The following is an 18,621-nucleotide window of genomic DNA, read 5'->3' on the forward strand; positions in this document are numbered from 1 at the left end:
TATGTTTGGTATTGCCGCGTCCGTAACGACCCGGACTACATAAATATTACATAAATTATCCCCTATGGTGAACGCCGTAAAAAATAAAAATAAAAAAAGACAGAATTTCTAATTTATTCTTAGTTTCCACCGAAAAAAACATAATAACAAGCGGTCAAAAAGCGCCATTTACTCCAAAATGATACCAATGAAAAATACAAGCTGTCCCTCAAAAATAAAGCCCTCACACAACTCCATAGAAAAAGAAAAAAAAAAGTTATGGGTCTTGTGAAGTGGCAATGCAAAATCATTTTTTTGGTTAATAAAAGGGGTTTTATTGGAAAAAAAAGTAGTATAACGTAAAAAAAATTATAAGTATTTAGTATCACTGTAATCGTACTGACCCAGAGAATAAAGATATTATGTTATTTGTACCGAAAAATGAACGCCGTAAAATTTATAATGTAAAAACGCAGTGGCAGTATTGCTATTTTCCCCATCTCCCTCCCAGAAAGAGTTAATAAAAGTTAATCAGAAAGTTATGTGTACCCCAAAATGGTGCCATTAAAAACTACAACTTGTCCCGTAAAAAACTAGCCCTCATAAAGCTATATAGACGAAAAAATAAAAAAGTTATAGCTCTTGGAACGAGACCATGAAAAAAGGAAGAAAAACGCTTGGTCATAAAGGCCCAAACAGGCTTGGTCACTAAGGGGTAAAGGGGCAGACACAGTGGTGCTGTACAGGTCACTGTTATGGGGGATACTGTCGATATCTTTTAACGACACACAAACATTACATGAAATAGAAGAAATATACCCGTGCGAAGCCGGGTCCTTCTGCTAGTATATATATATATATATTGAGACAGTGACTGGAAAAGTAGTAGAGAATCGTTATATTTTACCTAGGTTTCTTTTGTATACCATGTACTAGGCTACAGGAGGTGGATATCCAGGAAATGTGGTCTGCCTTAGCAAAACATAAGGTGCTGAGGACTTTGGTAAATGTGTTATCGTGCCTGGATTTTAATGGAATGAGGATGCAGGTTGGTAGCGGGGCTCCTCATTCCCTTCCTGTCCGAACAGGTTTCATATAGAGCCCTCACCCAGGTGATGGAGCTCAGCTCTTTTCTGGGCTATAAAGGTTTGCACTATGAGCATGTCTGGGTGGGGGGACTGGTTGAACTGACTGGCTTGCACAATTGCAGCTGAAGTCTGCTCAAACAACAACAAAAAGGACACTGTGAGTTTATTTTGAATTGTGTCGTGTGGCTGGTAATAGGCCGCCCGTATAGAAAGGGTAATTTTATATTTAGTTAGTGCTCAGCCGAGCAGGAATTTATTTAGTATTTTTGCCTGAATGTAAAGGCCTTATATTTTGCTTGTGGATGAGAATAAAGAAAACAAGCAAATGCCTGTGTGAACTGTGCCATTGTGTCACTGTCTCTGACTGCTGTGCCTACCACTATTGAGCTGACCCCCACTATATAGATATATATATATATATATACTGTGTGTATATATATATATATATATATATATATACACACAAGTATATATATATCTACACACAAGTGTTCAGTCAGCAGTTAATTAAAGTGGATAGGCACATTTAGTACTATGTAGTGTTTACACATACAAAATAAAATGTGCAGTATACAGATGTAGCAGCGCTAGCGAAATGACAATGCATATTGACACGGTGCGGCTGAGCCTTTAATCTAAAAAAGATTGCAGTAAGTACAGTAGGGAGCCATGCGCCATCTGCTGTTTACAAACCCAAATTGCACCTTGAATTTTCTCACTACTCTTTTTATGCGGTTCGTTAGCTAATTAATTATTATATCGCTCTGCGTTCACGAGATTCTAATGTGATCTCTAGCGCTCCTACATCTGTACCTACCACCTTTTGACATACGGTATCATTAAGACCTGTTAGATAGCATTTGTTGGGTGCTGGTGAGCTGAGACCAGCACAGATCACAAAACTATCAGAACTAAGGGGCATCATGCTACTTGGAAAATCTCCAAGCTATTAGCAGCACTTGCATTAAAATAAATTGTACATTTTTACCAGCTAGGTTTGCCAGAAATAATGCCCATTGCCTCACTGCACTAGAGGCGGAGATCTCTACCCTGGAAGTATAAAATACTATCAAAGATAGCCAAATAGTTTTGCCTTTTTACTATATAAAGCTAGGCAGCGGCCAACTCACTACATAGGATGTCTCTATAGTAGTTCAGTTTGTCCTCCCTCTCAGCGGGTGTAAAAAAGCCCCCATTTTGGACCAGTAGCGAGAGTACAACAAGGTAGAGGGCCATAAGTCATCCCTCTGCCGAATGGTGACAATTCGGCTGTCACTACGCAAGCAAGTGAGCACGCATTGGGCCATTTGTGCAAGTGACTCGGAGGGACTCCCTGCCTCCATCTCCACTGCATTGGTGTGTCTGGGTGGTCTTCCTCGTCTTCATCATTGTCCTGTAGCTCCTCTGGCTGCTCCTGCTCCTCTTCTCCTGTCACCTATGTGTAAAAACCACCCATTTCGCTACTCATTGCTTGTGCTCCAATGCCCTCCTCCTCCTCCTCCAGTTCAGCCCCCACAGGAGTTATGTGGCCGTGAGATCTAGGCGCCACGTCTCCAGTCCCCTGACCAGCCAGGTTTACCAGCATCTGTTCCAGGACATAAAGCAGTGGAATTACGTTGTTCATCCCGTAGTCCTGGCAAATGACAAATAATGTGGCCTCCTCAAAGGGCCTGAGCAAAAGGCAGGTGTCACGCATGAGCTGCCACCACTGGCTGATATCGAAGTTACACAGAGGAGTACTCCTGTCCGCTTGGATCATCAAGAAATCATTTATGGCCTTTCTCTGCTCGTATAGTTGGTCCAACATATGGAGGGTGGAACTCCAACGGGTGGAAACGTTGCATATCAGCCTATGTTGGGGGATGTCATTTTGCTGCTGCAGCTCAAGGAGGGTGTGCTTTGCGGTGTACAAGTGGCTAAAGTGCATGTAAAGTTTCCTGCCCATTTTTAGGATGTCTTGCAGATGGGTGGAAGACTTCAGGAACTGCTTGACAACCAGATTGAACACGTGTGCCATGCAGGGTGCATGGCTCAGCCCTCCTTGACGCAATGCCAACACCATGTTCTTCCCGTTGTTAGCCACCATGGTTCCGATTTTGAGTTGTCGCGGAGAAAGCCATGATTCGATTTCTTGATGAAGGACACGGAGCAGCGCCTCCCCTGTGTGACTCCGTTCACCCAGGCAAACCACAAATACACGGCAAAAACGGCTGTAATTTTCTCACTTCATCACACAACGGCTAATACTTTTTTGTGCCACTAATACATGCATAAAAAGAACATATAACTGCACCACTGAACGGCAAATAGGCCCTTATTTTTTCCACTTACACACAATACAAAAGGTTTTAGAACATATAACTGCACCACTGAACGGCAAATAGGCCCTTATTTTTTTCCACTTATTCATGATACAAAAGGCATTAGAACATATAACTGCACCGCTGAACTGCAAAAAGGCCCTTATTTTTTCCACTTATACACAATACAAAAAGGCTTTAAAACATATAACTGCACCGCTGAGCAGCAAATATATTTTTCTTTTGCACTAATACGCGACACAAAAGGCTTTAGAATATATATATGCACTGCTGAACAGCAAATATCGTTTTATGTTTTCCACTTATACACTCCACTAAAGGCTTTAGAACATGTAACTGCACCGCTGAACGGCAAATATATATATTTTTTACCACTAATACACGACAAAAAGGGCTTTAGAACATATAACGGCACTGCTGAACAGCAAATATATTTTTCTTTTGCTACTAATACTCGACAAATAGGGCTTTAGAACATATAACTGCACCGCTGAACGGCAAATACATTTTTTTTGTGTCACTAATACACGCCAAAAAAGGCTGTAATTTTAGCACTTTATGACACAATGGCTAATAAGCCCTTTTTGTTTCCCACTAATACAAGCCCAAAATTTGTTTAGAACACATAACTGCCTCTGAATAGCAGGTGTATTGATTAAAAGAAGCACGGGTGTGAGGGTCCGGGTTAGGATGATATATCTGAACCACCTGCCCCCACATGCCCCTGTACAATGGCCTACTACAGAGGCCGCACAGTCATTACTGCTACTTATACTGTGGCATTTACTATATGAGGTGGGGCCCAGCATCTTTGGAAAAATACTTAAATATCAGTCAATCACTGTTCAAAAATGTTTTTTCGTTCATATTTTGTTGTATGTTTTCTCATTTGAGTTGCCTGGGTTGGTACAAAAGAATCTAGGATTGATCACCACATCCAGCCCAACATGGCGTCAGTAAATGTAACTACTTTCAATGTCAGAGGCCTTAACACACCTCAAAAAAGGTTGCAGATTCTTACTCTCTTAGCGAAAAGCAAAAGTGACATATGCTTTCTGCAAGAGACGCATTTTTAAGAAGGCAAAATCCCTAAAATGTCCCACACAAAATACTCACAATGGTTGCATTGCACATAGCAATCAGCTGCGAGAGGTGTTAGCATCGCAATCAGCAAACATATACCCTTCACTCTCATAGCAATACAACAAGATCCTGAGGTTTTTTTTTTTAGCACATGAAGTCTTTCCTAACACTATTCCTAGTGCCTGCTGATGTCTCTCCCTGCACTAAGTACTCTGGAAAATGGCAGAATCCAAGATGGCTGAGGCTATTTATAGGGCTGTGACATCACAGGGCTGGCTGCTGATTGGCTGCATGCATGGCATTATGGGTGATCGCGTTCCCAGAGTTCCTTGCTCCATGTCCTCACACGTGCAGCAGCCATATTAGGAAAAAATGTGATTCGTTACCACGAAATTCAGATTCGGTGCAAATGAAATTTTCGGATCAAATTCCACTTCGTCAACTTCGAGTCACTTATCTATACTCATTAATATCAGATTGTTGGGGGTCTGACTCCAAGCAACCCCACCAATCTGCTGTTTGAAGGGGCTGCAGTTTTTGTGCAAGCATTGTGTCCTCTTCAGTGTTTACCTTCATGCCATCTAGATTGTAGTAGTGGTGCAGTTTAATTACACCTACACCACCCTCCAATTCTAGTAAATTGAAGAGAAAGCTGTAATTATACTTCCTCGCCACTACAATGAAGTTGACATAGAGGTAGACATTTAAAAGGACGCAGCCCTCTCACATGCACAGCAGCCCCTTCAAGCAGCTGATCAGTGTGGGTGCAAGAAGTCAAACCCCCACAACCACTTTAACCCCTTAACAATTTTTAGAAGCTGCCCATGATCCAAAAGACAGCATAAACATATACAACGTAAATATCAAAATTCTAGCCAATATTTTAATGACCACTACAAAGCAGTTCATTGAAGCCCTGGCAGACAGTCTACATCCAAAGGCTCTGGCTTCTTAATATACAGATCAAAAGATAAAAAACACAATATTTAATTTTACTTTCTCCCCCTTATTCCTAACTCTTTTCCCTTTATGGTTTTTCCAAGCATGCTCTATTTGCAACATTTGGCCCCAAATCCATTTCATAACTCCAAATTAAATTTCCAAAGCACCACTTTTCTGATCTGATTCTTTTCGAGTTCTATTTGACAGTAAAACAATCATCTTTACATGTCACTGACAATATGACAATGTCACTATTATGCTACTTTTGTGTTCAGTTTTAATAAAAATGATTGATAAATTCAATATACAATTCATTTTTTTAGAGTAAGAATACACCAAGCACCTACCTGTGGCCTGAAACTCTTTTAACTGGGTTTTCAAATGGTTACTTGTTTGGTCACATGATTTTGCTGGCAATAGTGTAGTTTTAACTTCATAAAAAAAGGTTTTTAAAGTAAAACTGTAATATAACCTGAGAAACCCTGCAGCCAATTAAAGTACTTAAGTCCTTGAAAACCTTGCAGGTAGGATTTTGGATGTTCCTCTATGACCTGTCTGGCGTGTTCCTTGGTTTTCATCATGCTGTTTGATCACTGATGTTCTCTAACAAACCTCTGAGGCCTTCACAGAACAGCTGTAGTCTTAGTGAGAATACATTACACACAGGTAGACACTATTTACTAATTAGGTGACTTCTGAAAGAAATTGTTCACACTTGGTTTTATTTATGGGTATCAGAGCACAGGGGGCTGAATACAAATGCATGCCACACTTAAAAAAAAATAATAATAATGTAAAAAAATATTGCAAACCATGTATCATTTTCTTTTCTACTTCACACATACTTGCTACTTTGTGTTGGTCTACCACATAAAATCCCATTAAAATACATTTAAGTTTGTGGGTGTAACATAAAAAAATGTTACAATTTTTTTTGAAAAAAAATCAAGGGGTATGAATACTTTAAAGAGATTAACCTAGACTATAAAGCACAGTAAAAAGGGACATACAGCTATTTGTATATTGTCGTGTAACATAGAATTGAAAGGTAAAAAATAACATTTATTTCTATGGTAAGACTACTGTTTCTACCATTTTATTTGATGCATTGTCCGTGACACAATGGGGAATACTGAATTGCCGGTTGTAGTTGTTAGTGCAACATTTCCTGTCTTGTTTTCACTGGAAATTTGAGGGACGTGCTCAATTAACTGTCTTATGCTTTACCATAGGTGTAGCAAGTAGTCACTGGAACCAACCTGGAATGGGACTCCACTGATCTATGGCCGCTGCCAACAGCAAGCAGTGCAGAAAAAAGGCTATGAATATTATAACTGATTCTTGTAGTCATCGCACATAAAGGTGAGTACGGTATTTTCTCTGTCACTTTCTCTGCCTTCACTTGGTCCAGGTGTTTTCCAATTGTCAGCAATCTGCTTTGCTTTCCCTGCTGTCTCTTATATGCTCTCTCTGATCCACACTATAGACCTATTGTAAATAGGGATGAGCGAATCGACCTTGGATGCTTCATATGATCATATGAGTGCGGGACAATAACCCCGCGGGCGGCCCGACGTGCACAGCATCATTGTAATCTATGATGCTGTGTGCTCCAGTGCACATGATTGATAATGCTCCGTACCTCTCTGTGATATTTTTACTACAAAACCACAGTGAGATAAAGTTGTCACTGTGATTTTGTAGTAAGAAGGTCACAGAGAGGCACGGAGCATTATCAATCATGGTAATGCTCCGTGTCTCTACTATCTAGAGCGGGGCTTGGCACTCTGTCACGTAGCGGATTACCCTCACGGCATCCGCTCGTGTGAAAAAGCCCTAAGGGTATAGTCACAAGTGGCAGAAACCTCTGTTTCGTAATCTGAATGAGGTTGTTTCTGAACCATGTGTATGGATTTCCGAAAACCCAATTCAGATGAATGGGCAGTCACAGAAATTCCTACAACAATTTTGCCATGTGTGTGTATACCCTTAGAGCCTGTTAACATGCTGGGTTTTACAGCGTAATTTTGCACAGACAACCACTCCGAAATTTCGCTGAAAACCCACCAGCAGATGCATCCATTCCACCTCCCATTCATTTCAATGAGAAGCAGCGCTGAGGTTGCTTAGAACCATGGTCACGCCGAGAATATATGTGTGCCTCCTCTGTATGGCTGTGGCTAAAAGCCGCAACTCCCCAATTCCTCCCATTGAGATGTGTGGGAGGCAGAAAGGACGTGGCGTGCTGGAATTTCTGCGCGACTGTCTGCACCAAATTTATACTGAAAAACCCACTTTATGAAAACACAGTGTTACGTCTCATCCACACGTTAGTATTTTGGTCGGTGATTTTCATCAGTGATTGTGAACCAAAACCAGGAGTGGAGCCTCCACAGAGATAAGGTATACGGGCTCATGCACATGAACGCATTTTCTTCTCGTGTCAGTTAAATTTTTTGGGCGTACCGTATGCAGAACCATTCATTTCAATGGATCCGCAAAAAAAAATTAAAATAGAAGCTACTCTGTGTGCATTCTGTTTCTGTATGCCCATATGTCTGTTCTGCAAAAAATAGAACATGTCCTATTATTGTCTGTATTACGGACAAGGATGCGATTGTTCTATTAGGGGCCAGTTGTTCCGTTTCGCAAAATACAGAATGCACACGGACGTCATCCATATTTTCTGTCGATCCGTGTTTTGTGGACTCAAAATCACTGATGGAAATCACTGACTGAACACTGATGTCATTATACAGTACCAGCAAAGGGAATGAGATTCACAAATCTAATGTGCACTTAGCTTCTTTTCTTTTTTAGGCCAGGAAACGGACCTATCTGTAGCATTTCAATTGTTTGTGAGATTCTGCACCTTCTGTAAAGTGGGTTTCCCCATAGACTTCAATGGGGTGGTTTACATAAACAAAAAATCTGCACAAAAATCTGCATAAAAACTGTATAAAAAAGCACCAAAACTGCAATAAATTGTGCAAATTTTTCTGCGATTTTGGTATGGATTTTATGCGCACAAATCTGCACCATGTGCAGCCACCCTGAAGCTACAAAACTACTTTTTTACTCCTCAGAGATTTATGGTACAAACAATTTCGGGATCTGTGTTTTGTGGACCCACAATTTGAGGACAGCAAAACACTTATGGCTGTGTGCATGATACGGTAGTTTGCCAGTTTTATACTTTAGCATCAGTCACCATAATAAATCTTGGACAGTATTAGTAAATCAGTTTTCCTGAATTTTAAATTCTTCAAAGCATCCTACTGTACAATTGTCCATTGTATTACTTTATGTATACTCCGTCTCTGCTTACACATAACATTGTATTTCTTACTTGCCAGGCAAAACTTATGTAGTTCTCCTAATTCTTCAACAGCTTATGGTGCAAACAAAACTAAGGACATGTATAATGACACGGGTGTGCGTCTAGTGCTGCTGCTTCTCTTTGCAGCACAAGGTAAGCCATTTTATATGACTGTGTCTGCAATATAACAATTTTTTAGAGGACACACAGTGGTGGTAGCACAATATAAAAGCTAAGGTGGGAATTTATAAAGCATCATGCCAATTTTGTGGCGTAAAAAAAGTCGCAAACCCTGGGTTTGCAACTTTTTAAATGCCACTGTGCCAAAAGTCTAGGCACAAAAGATGTTTCTTTGCCGCCCTTGTCACTCACCTTCGTGTTTGGGCAGGGTGTCAAAGTGTAGTTCACTGTATCACTTGTTGCCGTGCATGCTGGCTGCAGGCTCTCTTGCTTACTGGCTGCATATTGGGTATATGCTGGTTGCTTGGGGCTGCGTGCTGGCTACAATCACCTGTGTGTGAACTGTGAATGTGTCTGTATCACAGTGTAGTTCCTAACACTGCTTGTCGTGCAGGCTGGCTGCATGTGCTCTGCGTACTGGCTGCGTGCTGCTATTTGTCTAGGCTGGTTGCTTGGGTGCTGCGTGCTGGCTGCAGTCTTCTGTATCTTAATGTGGGCCTGTGTATGTGGATATTCCCTGTGTTTGTATCACAGCACAGTTCTCTGTGTTACCGTGTTGGCTGGCTGCCTGCAATATTGCATACTGGCTGTGGGTGTTTCCCAAGTATGCTGGTTGCTTGTGGTGCTTGCTGGTTATGGCGTTCTGTGCATAGTGTGAACTGTCTCCTGTGTTTTGTATGCTCTGTGTTCATAGGGTTAATGCTTCTCTGGCCTGTGTACCAGTTGACCAGGTGCTCTCAGCCAGCTATATAGACCTGTAAGCTGTGTGCCTGGGGTAGTCTGTCTCCAGCTTGTCTGTGTGTAGGGTGTATGATCCTGACCTGGATGTTTGCCATTCTACTCTGATCTGTGTGGTCACCTGGTATTTCATTGATGTCACCATGTCTCTATGTCTTTGGCCTTGTCTGATTTAGAACGCCATGCATCCATTCCACATGGTTTCCAGTGTCATGTCTGTGCAGCTCTGTCTGTGACCACAATGTATCTGTTCCGCATGGGGTCCAGGTATCTGCCTGTCTCATGTCTAAGCAGCTCTGTCTGTGACCACCATGCATCTGTTCTGTATGGGGTCCAGGCATTTGTCCTTGTCCATTTGTGTTTCAGTATGTGATTTATGTCTGAACTGTGCCCTATGTTTCTGGTTGTTTAGGTTCCAGTTTCTGTTTGTTTTTGTGACTGGACCGCTGGTGTTATGCACCAGCATCGGTTATCTTGCAGGTTTTGACCCAGTGTACCGGGACCATCCCAGGAGGTAGCGCCCTGGTGAACCCTTGGGAAAGTCTATCCACACCATCAGGGGTACTGTGAAGATTGAGGGTTCACTTTGACAACACCTTTAGGGTTTGGCACCAAGTCAAACCGATGCACTTGGTCCAGTGGTGATCCATCTGCCACTGTTTACCCTGCCTGTTTGTCCAAGATTATGCCTTTCGTGTTGGGTCATGTTTAATAAAGTCTAATTTTGTCTTCTCTGATCCGTCTGCCTGGTTTTTGTATGCTCGTGATTTGTTCAGAGGTTCTGTTGACCCCCTAGAACATGATACAGGGCCATTAGCCCAGTCACATCATGATATACAGCAGTTTTCTGGTTTAAATGATGAGTGAAATCTACCCCAGTTACCCCACTTGGGCTGCCAGAGAAGGTGCCTAATTTATGATTAGGCACGTGCCTTGTCATAGATTAAGTATATTCTCCAGAGGCACAGGTGATGCAAAGGCTAGCATATAGCGCCAGTCTTTGATAAATTCCCCCCAAGTGTCACCTAAAAATTGTGATGTTCTGCTTGAACCAGCCCTTTCCTCAGGCATCACACAACTGAGCACCACTTCCTCTTTAAAAAGCTGATCGGAGGGAGGTTGTCGGAGACTGATCAGATATCGATGACCTATCCTGACGATACGTCATCGATATGTATGGCCTGCACAACTCCTTTAAAGGGCTTCTGTCACCCCACTAAAGTGATTTTTTTTTTTTGGGCTAGTGAAATTAGTTATATTGCGATATATCACAATATAATTGTGTTACTTACTTTGATCCAGCAGTTTCTTCAAAAAACTAAGTTTTATCATATGTAAATTCGGTCTCTAACAGCAAGTAGGGCGGCTACTTGCTGCTAGCTGCTGCAGAAATCCGCCCCCTCGTCGTGTTGATTGACAGGGCCAGCCGGGATCTCCTCCTCCGGCCAGCCCTGTCGGCATTTCAAAAATCGCGCGCCTCTGTTGATTCGGCGCAGGCGCTCTGAGATGAGGAGGCTCGTCTCCTCAGCACTCCCTCAGTGCGCCTGTGCCGATGACGTCTTCTATTTTGGTGATGTCATCGGCGCAGGCGCACTGAGGGAGTGCTGAGGAGACGAGCCTCCTCATCTCAGAGCGCCTGCGCCGAATCAACAGAGGCGCGCGATTTTTGAAATGCCGACAGGGCTGGCCGGAGGAGGAGATCCCGGCTGGCCCTGTCAATCAACACGACGAGAGGGCGGATTTCTGCAGCAGCTAGCAGCAAGTAGCCGCCCTACTTGCTGTTAGGCCCCTTTCACACGGGCGAGTTTTCCGTGCGGGTGCGATGCGTGCGGTGAACGCATTGCACCCGCACTGAATCCTGACCCATTCATTTCTATGGGGCTGTGCACACGAGCGGTGATTTTCACGCATCACTTATGCGTTGCGTGAAAATCGCAGCATGCTCCTCTTTGTGCGTTTTTCACGTAACGCAGGCCCTATAGAAATGAATGGGGTTGCGTGAAAATCGCAAGCATCCGCAAGCAAGTGCGGATGCGGTGCGATTTTCACGCATGGGTTCTAGGTGACAGTCTATTCACTGTATTATTTTCCCTTATAACATGGTTATAAGGGAAAATAATAGCATTCTGAATACAGAATGCATAGTATAATAGGGCTGGAAGGGTTAAAAATAATAAAAAAGTTAACTCACCTTCTCCTCTTGTTCGCGTAGATGCCGGTCTGTTCTTTAGCTGTGGCTGAAGGACCTTTGATGACGTCAGATCACATGCTCCATCACCATGGTGATGGACCATGTGATTGGAGCATGTGATCTGACATCACCTCAGGTCATTCAGTCCACAGCTAAAGAACAGACCGGGATCTACGCTAACAAGAGGAGAAGGTGAGTTAACTTTTTTTATTATTTTTAACCCTTCCAGCCCTATTATACTAAGCATTCTGTATTCAGAATGCTATTATTTTCCCTTATAACCATGTTATAAGGGAAAATAATACAATCTTCAGAACATCAATCCCAAGCCCGAACTTCTGTGAAGAAGTTCGGGTTTGGGTACCAAACATGCGTGATTTTTCTCACGCGAGTGCAAAACGCATGACAATGTTTTGCACTCGCGCGGAAAAATCGCGCATTTTCCCGCAACGCACCCGGCTCTTATCCGGGCAAAAAACATGACGCCCGTGTGAAAGAGGCCTTAGAGACCGAATTTACATATGATAAAACTTAGTTTTTTGAAGAAACTGCTGGATCAAAGTAAGTAACACAATTATATTGTGATATATCGCAATATAACTAATTTCACCAGCCCAAAAAAAAAAATCACTTTAGTGGGGTGACAGAAGCCCTTTAAGGTCCTATTACTCGATGCTTTCCTGTCTGCAGCAGTGGGATCCTTTTTACTTTGAAATGTGTGATTTTTTTTAAATATATGACAAAATGAATAAAACCACATACTGTATATATTGACACCCCTGTTACCCCTTGCAGCTATAATTTACTACAGTTACAAAAGAAAATTCACAATATGCATTTTTTAATTAGCATACAATAGTCATTGCATCATCTTCTTCTATAGGTGTCCAGTCCTGTCAAATTACTGCAACTTCTTCAGTCATTCAACTTGGTTCCCCTCTGTCTGCTTCCTGTGACTGCTCTCACTTAAGTGGGAAATCTGAAGTAATCTGGAAACTAGATGACGATTTTGTCCCATGTAGTCGATACAGCAGTGTTCAGGCGAACAATTGTTCAGTGTACTTCCAAAGCTTTGACAAGACCTCAGGATTGCTCCAGTGTTACATCAACAGTAGTGATGGACTTCAGCTCATGGACCAAATTAACATCAAGGCTGGTTGTGAGTTTCACTTTTATGTATAATTAATCGACATTTGTAGAGGTTCTCTACCTTAAAAAAAAAACTATGGAATGTTGTCAGCACAGTGCCAGTCAAACACTGCTAAAGCCCCTTACATGGTGCTCATCATTTCTCTCGAATTACTCAGGTTATTTCAGCATAAAGCCTCAGTCACACGTCAGTGATTCACGTACGCGTGCTGTACATGTTCTCCGCGGACAGCACACTTCCCCATTCATTTGAATGTGTGTATTCACACATCAATGTTTTAGCACGGTCCGTGTTTTCAGCATGGATGCATGTCCTATCTTGGTCATTGTTCCCGGATTCCTCACGCCTATTATAGTCTATGGGTCAGTGAAAAACACGGATGCCATCCGTGTTGCATAAGTATTTCACGGATCATTAAAAAGAGATGCTTTGAAAATTATTTTCCAGCTGCTCAGTGTCAGTGAAACACGGATGCAACACGGACAGCAAAAAAATGACCCACGGACCCAACACTGATCTGTCACGGGAGAAACCACGGATCGAACACGGTCCGTGTTACCACTGATCCAAAACTGACACGTCTGCATGAGGTATAAGGCTACATGCACACAACTCTGGTGTATTTTGCAGTCCGCAAATCATGGACCTGCAAAACACGGATGGCGTCCGTGCACGTTCTGCAATTTGCGGAACGGCACGGATAGCCTTTAATATAACTGCCTATTCTTGTCCGTAAAGCGCAGACAGGAATAGGACATGTTATTTATTTTTTTGCGGGGCCACGGAACGGAGCAACGGATGTGGACGGCACACGGAGTGCTGTCCGCATCTTTTGCGGCCCCATTAAAGTGAATGGGTCCGCATCCAAGCCGCATAAACAGCGGCTCGGATGCGAACCAAAACAAAGACCGTGTGCATGAGGCCTAAGGCCTCTTTCACGGATATTTTTTGGCATTCTTTTGAGTCCGTAAAATGCCCAAAGTTATGTGGCTTTTTTGTTGCATTTTTTGCTGTGTTTTTAACGGATGTTTTTGTATATGTAGATTTATTGAATTCGTTTTTTGCAAGCTACACATTTTTGCAGCCACCTCTTATTTCATGTATGGTGACGTAAAAAATAAAAATAAAATGTACAAACACACAAAAAATACATTGACACATGCATTTTTTGAAGAGGGGTAAAATCAACTAATGTCTATGGCATAGAAAAGGCAGAAAATAAGTATAAAAAAAAAATGCCATACCCAGATAATGCTGCGATTACCCCCAAAAATGCGATGGTCCCAAAAAATGCAACACAAGTTAATAAAAACACCACAAAAAAGTCATGTTTTAGGCTACATTCACATGATCGTATGAATGAGTCTGCATCCGTTCCGCAATTTAATTTCTATGGGGCCACAAAAGATGTGGACAGCACTCCGCATCTGCTGCTCCGTGCCGCAGGCCTGCAAAAAAAAAATTTGATGATAGTGGCGGCACGTGCGATCCGCAAATTGCGGAATGCACATGGACCGGTATCCGTGTTCGGCTACATTCACATGAACGTGGTTACCGGCCCATGTGCGTTCCGCAATATTCGGACCGCACATGCTGCCGCTGTCATAAAAAATGCCTACTCTTGTCCTCAGTTTTTTTTTGAGGGGCCGCAGCACAGAGCAACGGATGTGGACAGCCCCATAGAAATTTATGGGTCTGCAACCGTTCTGCAAAATTGCAGAACGGATGTGAACTCATTCATACGGTTTAATAATTTACCATAGACTTACAGCTAACATGTTGAGGCAGAATTTTTGAAGTTAAAAATGCTGCCATAAAAAAAAATTAAAAATTATGTTCAAAACCAACCTAAGTTAAAACTGACAAGGAATGTGGTAAAGGAACAAGATTATGTGTCTGTGGCAACTGACTGCACAAATGCTGTAGGTGACAACAATTATGGTGCAACAATTAGGAAATGAAAAAAAAATTATAATATAAAAGGTAAAAATGACAATAAGTTGTTTATAGTAAATGTTTTATTTCATGTATCGATTACACTTATTACACAGAAAGTAGCTACTAACTTGTTGGTCTCTAGTCTATATTTGTTCCCTTCTTACTAAAATATGGTGTTTCCTCCATAAAACTGCAGATTTTTACATTTATTAGGAGTCTGAGAGATTGTTAGGCTGATTTTAGATGGATTATAAAAAACAGACCAAAATACAACCGGTCCTACTTTAAATTATCTAGGGCTATGTCATTAGCTCTTACATTGTTGGCGTTGCGAATGGAGATATGGAGAGCCGGCTATGCGTTATCATTGGTCTAAGGGTTTTAAATGTAGAAGTCTAATATTAATTGAGATATAGCTATTCTATGACTTTGCTCCTTTTTGTTTTGTTATATCTACATGCTGTTTAGTCCTCAAGATTTTACCTTAAGGTGTAAATTCATATTCCGAGTTCGCAAATCTTTGGAAGCAAAAAACAGTAGGGGTTCCATTACAAGCTTTACTTTTACAATTACTTCACCAATTCCACTATTTTACAGACCTACCAACTGCACCAACCAACGTTAGCTGCCTAATGAACATTCCAAAAAACATTGTCAAATGCACATGGCAACATCAGAAAGACTCGCTCTTAGAAGAAACTGTCACACTGTCCGCTTTTAGGCAAGTATTCAGAAGTAAGACTGGGAAACTTTGCCTGCTATTTGTAGCTGTGCCTACTGTATATCAACTTTAAGATTTGCCTTTATAAATTATATTAACTGTCTATTGTAGGTCCAAGGACAACTGCAGTACTCCTGCAGGTGTCGGATATGTATGTAATGCTGCAAAGGAGGAACATTTTTGTATTATTCCCCGTAAATATTTTGATAATTACAAGGAACTGGCAGTACAAGTGACGGTGAAAAACAAGATCGGATCTGCCGCCTCATCCCTACTTTGTCTGATCCCATTACGGGAAGGTATATTCTGCTTATTAGGATGTGGCTTAACATTTTTATCATACTCTGTGTGTTAAGTTTCATAAGGACAAATTAATATTGTGTATAAGGCATACCAATAGACTATATTTGCACAATCCTTCCCTGATGACTTCATCATTCCTAAAACCTAGACCTGAGACTTGTGGTTTACAAACATTGCAGATTATGGAAATATATATATATTTACTAGAATAGAACATTTGTAAGACCCTTCCAGAACTTTAGATTATTCTAGCAGCTTCACACCAAATAGAAGTTACTAGTTGGGAGCGAGAGAAAAGGGTCCCTGTGCAGGTTCCTACAGTGCAGATCCAAAGGGTATGGAGCCAACTTAGCTTGTAGAAAAACATTAAATGTGTGCACCTTTTTTATGATTTTTTAAGTCACTAAACATTTGACATAGTTTTTTCAAACTTTTTTCTTTTCCTCTAGAGAAGCCTCTGAGAAATGGGTTGAAAAAATGCCCCACCCAGACCATACTATACGATAAAAAAAAAGTCAAAGGTAGAAAAAAAAATGTAGGAAAGTTTCTTAAAACTACACTTGAAAAAACACAGTGTTTGTAGGGCATTATATCATTTCTTATTGTCCAACATGTAGCAACCAGGCGTGGTGATAAACTTAGCATTTAAAAAAAAAAAAAAAGAGGTCAAGTAAGGGTGGGTTCACATCACCTTTTATTTTTCGGTTTTTCTAATCCATCAGAAGAACAGAAAAATAAAGAAAAAATGGATCCTTTGTTCTGTATAAAATAACGGATCTCAGATGGAAATGGCTAAAACGGATGCCAAATGTGCATAAATGAGCATAATGGACGCTTAAAATATAGGATCTTTTTTTTTTTTCTGTTCTTCTGACAGATCAGAAGAATGGAAAATATATGGCGATGTGGACCCCACCTAAGCCATTTCTGAGCTGTCAAAGGGTAATAAGCTTGCAAATATGTGCCAGAAAAACCCATATATGGATGCGTCACAAAAGTTGCCCTGTGTGGACTAAGCAAGTGTACTAGGATTCTGTATTGGAGTGGAATATATCACCACTACATAAAGTATGGATAATAATAAAATAAATATATATGAGGAGATTTATCAAAACTGGTTTAAAGGAAAACTGGTTTAGTTGCCCATAACAACCAATCACATGCCACCTTTAATTTCTCAGAGCTCCTTTGAAAAATAGAAGGTGGAATCTCATTGGTTGCTATGGGCAACTAAGCCAGTTCTGTATTACACCCGATAGTCTTGTGTTATCTCTGGTGGCATGTTCTGAATAAGTTGTATATCTACATTTTTAGTGAAGCTTGAGCCGATAGAAATTAAAGATGCCATACCTCATAAGGACTGTGTTACATTGCAATGGACATATGCAAAAAAGGAAAGCTTTTTAACAGACATGAGGTGTCAGCTTCAGTACAAAAAGGCTACAGAAAAGGAATGGACCGGGGTAAGTCTTTGGCTTTCACCTGTTTTTTTTTTTATAAGAGGGCTTTACCAGCCTGCAGATGATGATGCCTGGGCTCTTTATCATTATAGGTTAGTTATTGTTTGGCACTTCTTTTTTAGGTAGTCGGAGACAGTCTAAGTGCATGGGCGTCCGCAGAAATTTTTCCGGGGGGGGCGGGCATAATTTTATTGACATCCATGCTCTGCTTGTTTCTGAGAATGTAATGAAGAGGAGGGGCATATTCATTATCACAAAGTATAATAACGCATGAGCTGTGCAGTGGCGGATCCAGAGCCTGGTCTCGGGAGGGGCACTGCCAGATTATTTTCTGTCCTCCGCCACAAAACAATGGTGCTTATAGAACAGACTACACAGTGTAGAGGTATACTGTATATTGTGTGGCACAGTGTATGCTATATGTGTATAACAAACATATTTCACATGAAAACTTACAATTACTTGGCTTGGTCCTTGGGATCTCGGACACCACTTCAACACTTTGGCCGGGGGCTCGGTGGAGCTGATGTTGTGTTTTATCCTATTGAGAAAGATTTCATAATAAGGATTTGGAGAAGGGCAGAGGGATAGCAGAGCAGGGAGAGGCTGGTGCTGCTACTAGGGGGCTCATACCATGGGGGAGTAAAAGCCCACTATAATGCCCCCCCCCCAGTAGAAATAATTCTCCTTATAATGTGACAGTGCAAAAAATACCCCCTTGTAATGCCCCTAGTTGAGCTAATGTCCCCATAGTGCCCCATAATGTGCCAGTATAAAATACCCCTATATAGTGCCCCCAGTAAATGCCTCCATAGTGCTCCTCTCCCCCCTTCCTCCTAGTGCCCCCCATAATGTACCAGTATAAAATGCCCCAGTAGGTGCCCTCAGTGTCCCCCATAATTTGCAAGTAAAAAATATCCCTTCTTAGTGCCCCCCCCCCGTAGATGACCCCATAGTACTCCTCCCCCCTTCCTTATAGTACCCACCATAATGTGTCCCAGTATAAAATTCTACTGTACAGAGCCCCCCCATATAAAACACCCCTTCTTTGTGGCCTCAGTAGATGCCCCTATAGTGCCCCCAATAATGTGCCAGTAATAACAGCCCCCCCATCATGTGCCAGTAATAACAGCCCCCCATCATGTGCCAGTAATAACAGCCCCCCATTATGTGCCAGTAGCCAGAGACCCCCATTATGTGCCAGTAGC

General features: G+C 41.7%; 1 protein-coding gene across 2 annotated transcripts in view; it reads left to right on the plus strand.

The window, feature by feature from the left end:
• Positions 1-18,621, plus strand: part of CSF3R (colony stimulating factor 3 receptor) — an 80,427-nt gene that overhangs the window by 10,726 nt on the left and 51,080 nt on the right. The window contains exons 2-7 of one of the 2 annotated variants that reach the window (XM_044287720.1): positions 6,646-6,775; positions 8,770-8,885; positions 12,725-13,000; positions 15,527-15,650; positions 15,762-15,949; positions 17,268-17,416. In XM_044287720.1, coding sequence (XP_044143655.1) covers positions 8,831-8,885; positions 12,725-13,000; positions 15,527-15,650; positions 15,762-15,949; positions 17,268-17,416 — 792 coding nt within the window. In that variant the 5' untranslated portion in view covers positions 6,646-6,775; positions 8,770-8,830. The remainder of the gene's footprint in view (positions 1-6,645; positions 6,776-8,769; positions 8,886-12,724; positions 13,001-15,526; positions 15,651-15,761; positions 15,950-17,267; positions 17,417-18,621) is intronic. The other variant, XM_044287719.1, reaches the window with a different exon arrangement.

Source organism: Bufo gargarizans, chromosome 3, assembly GCF_014858855.1.
Source record: "Bufo gargarizans isolate SCDJY-AF-19 chromosome 3, ASM1485885v1, whole genome shotgun sequence".
Lineage (NCBI taxonomy): Eukaryota > Metazoa > Chordata > Amphibia > Anura > Bufonidae > Bufo > Bufo gargarizans.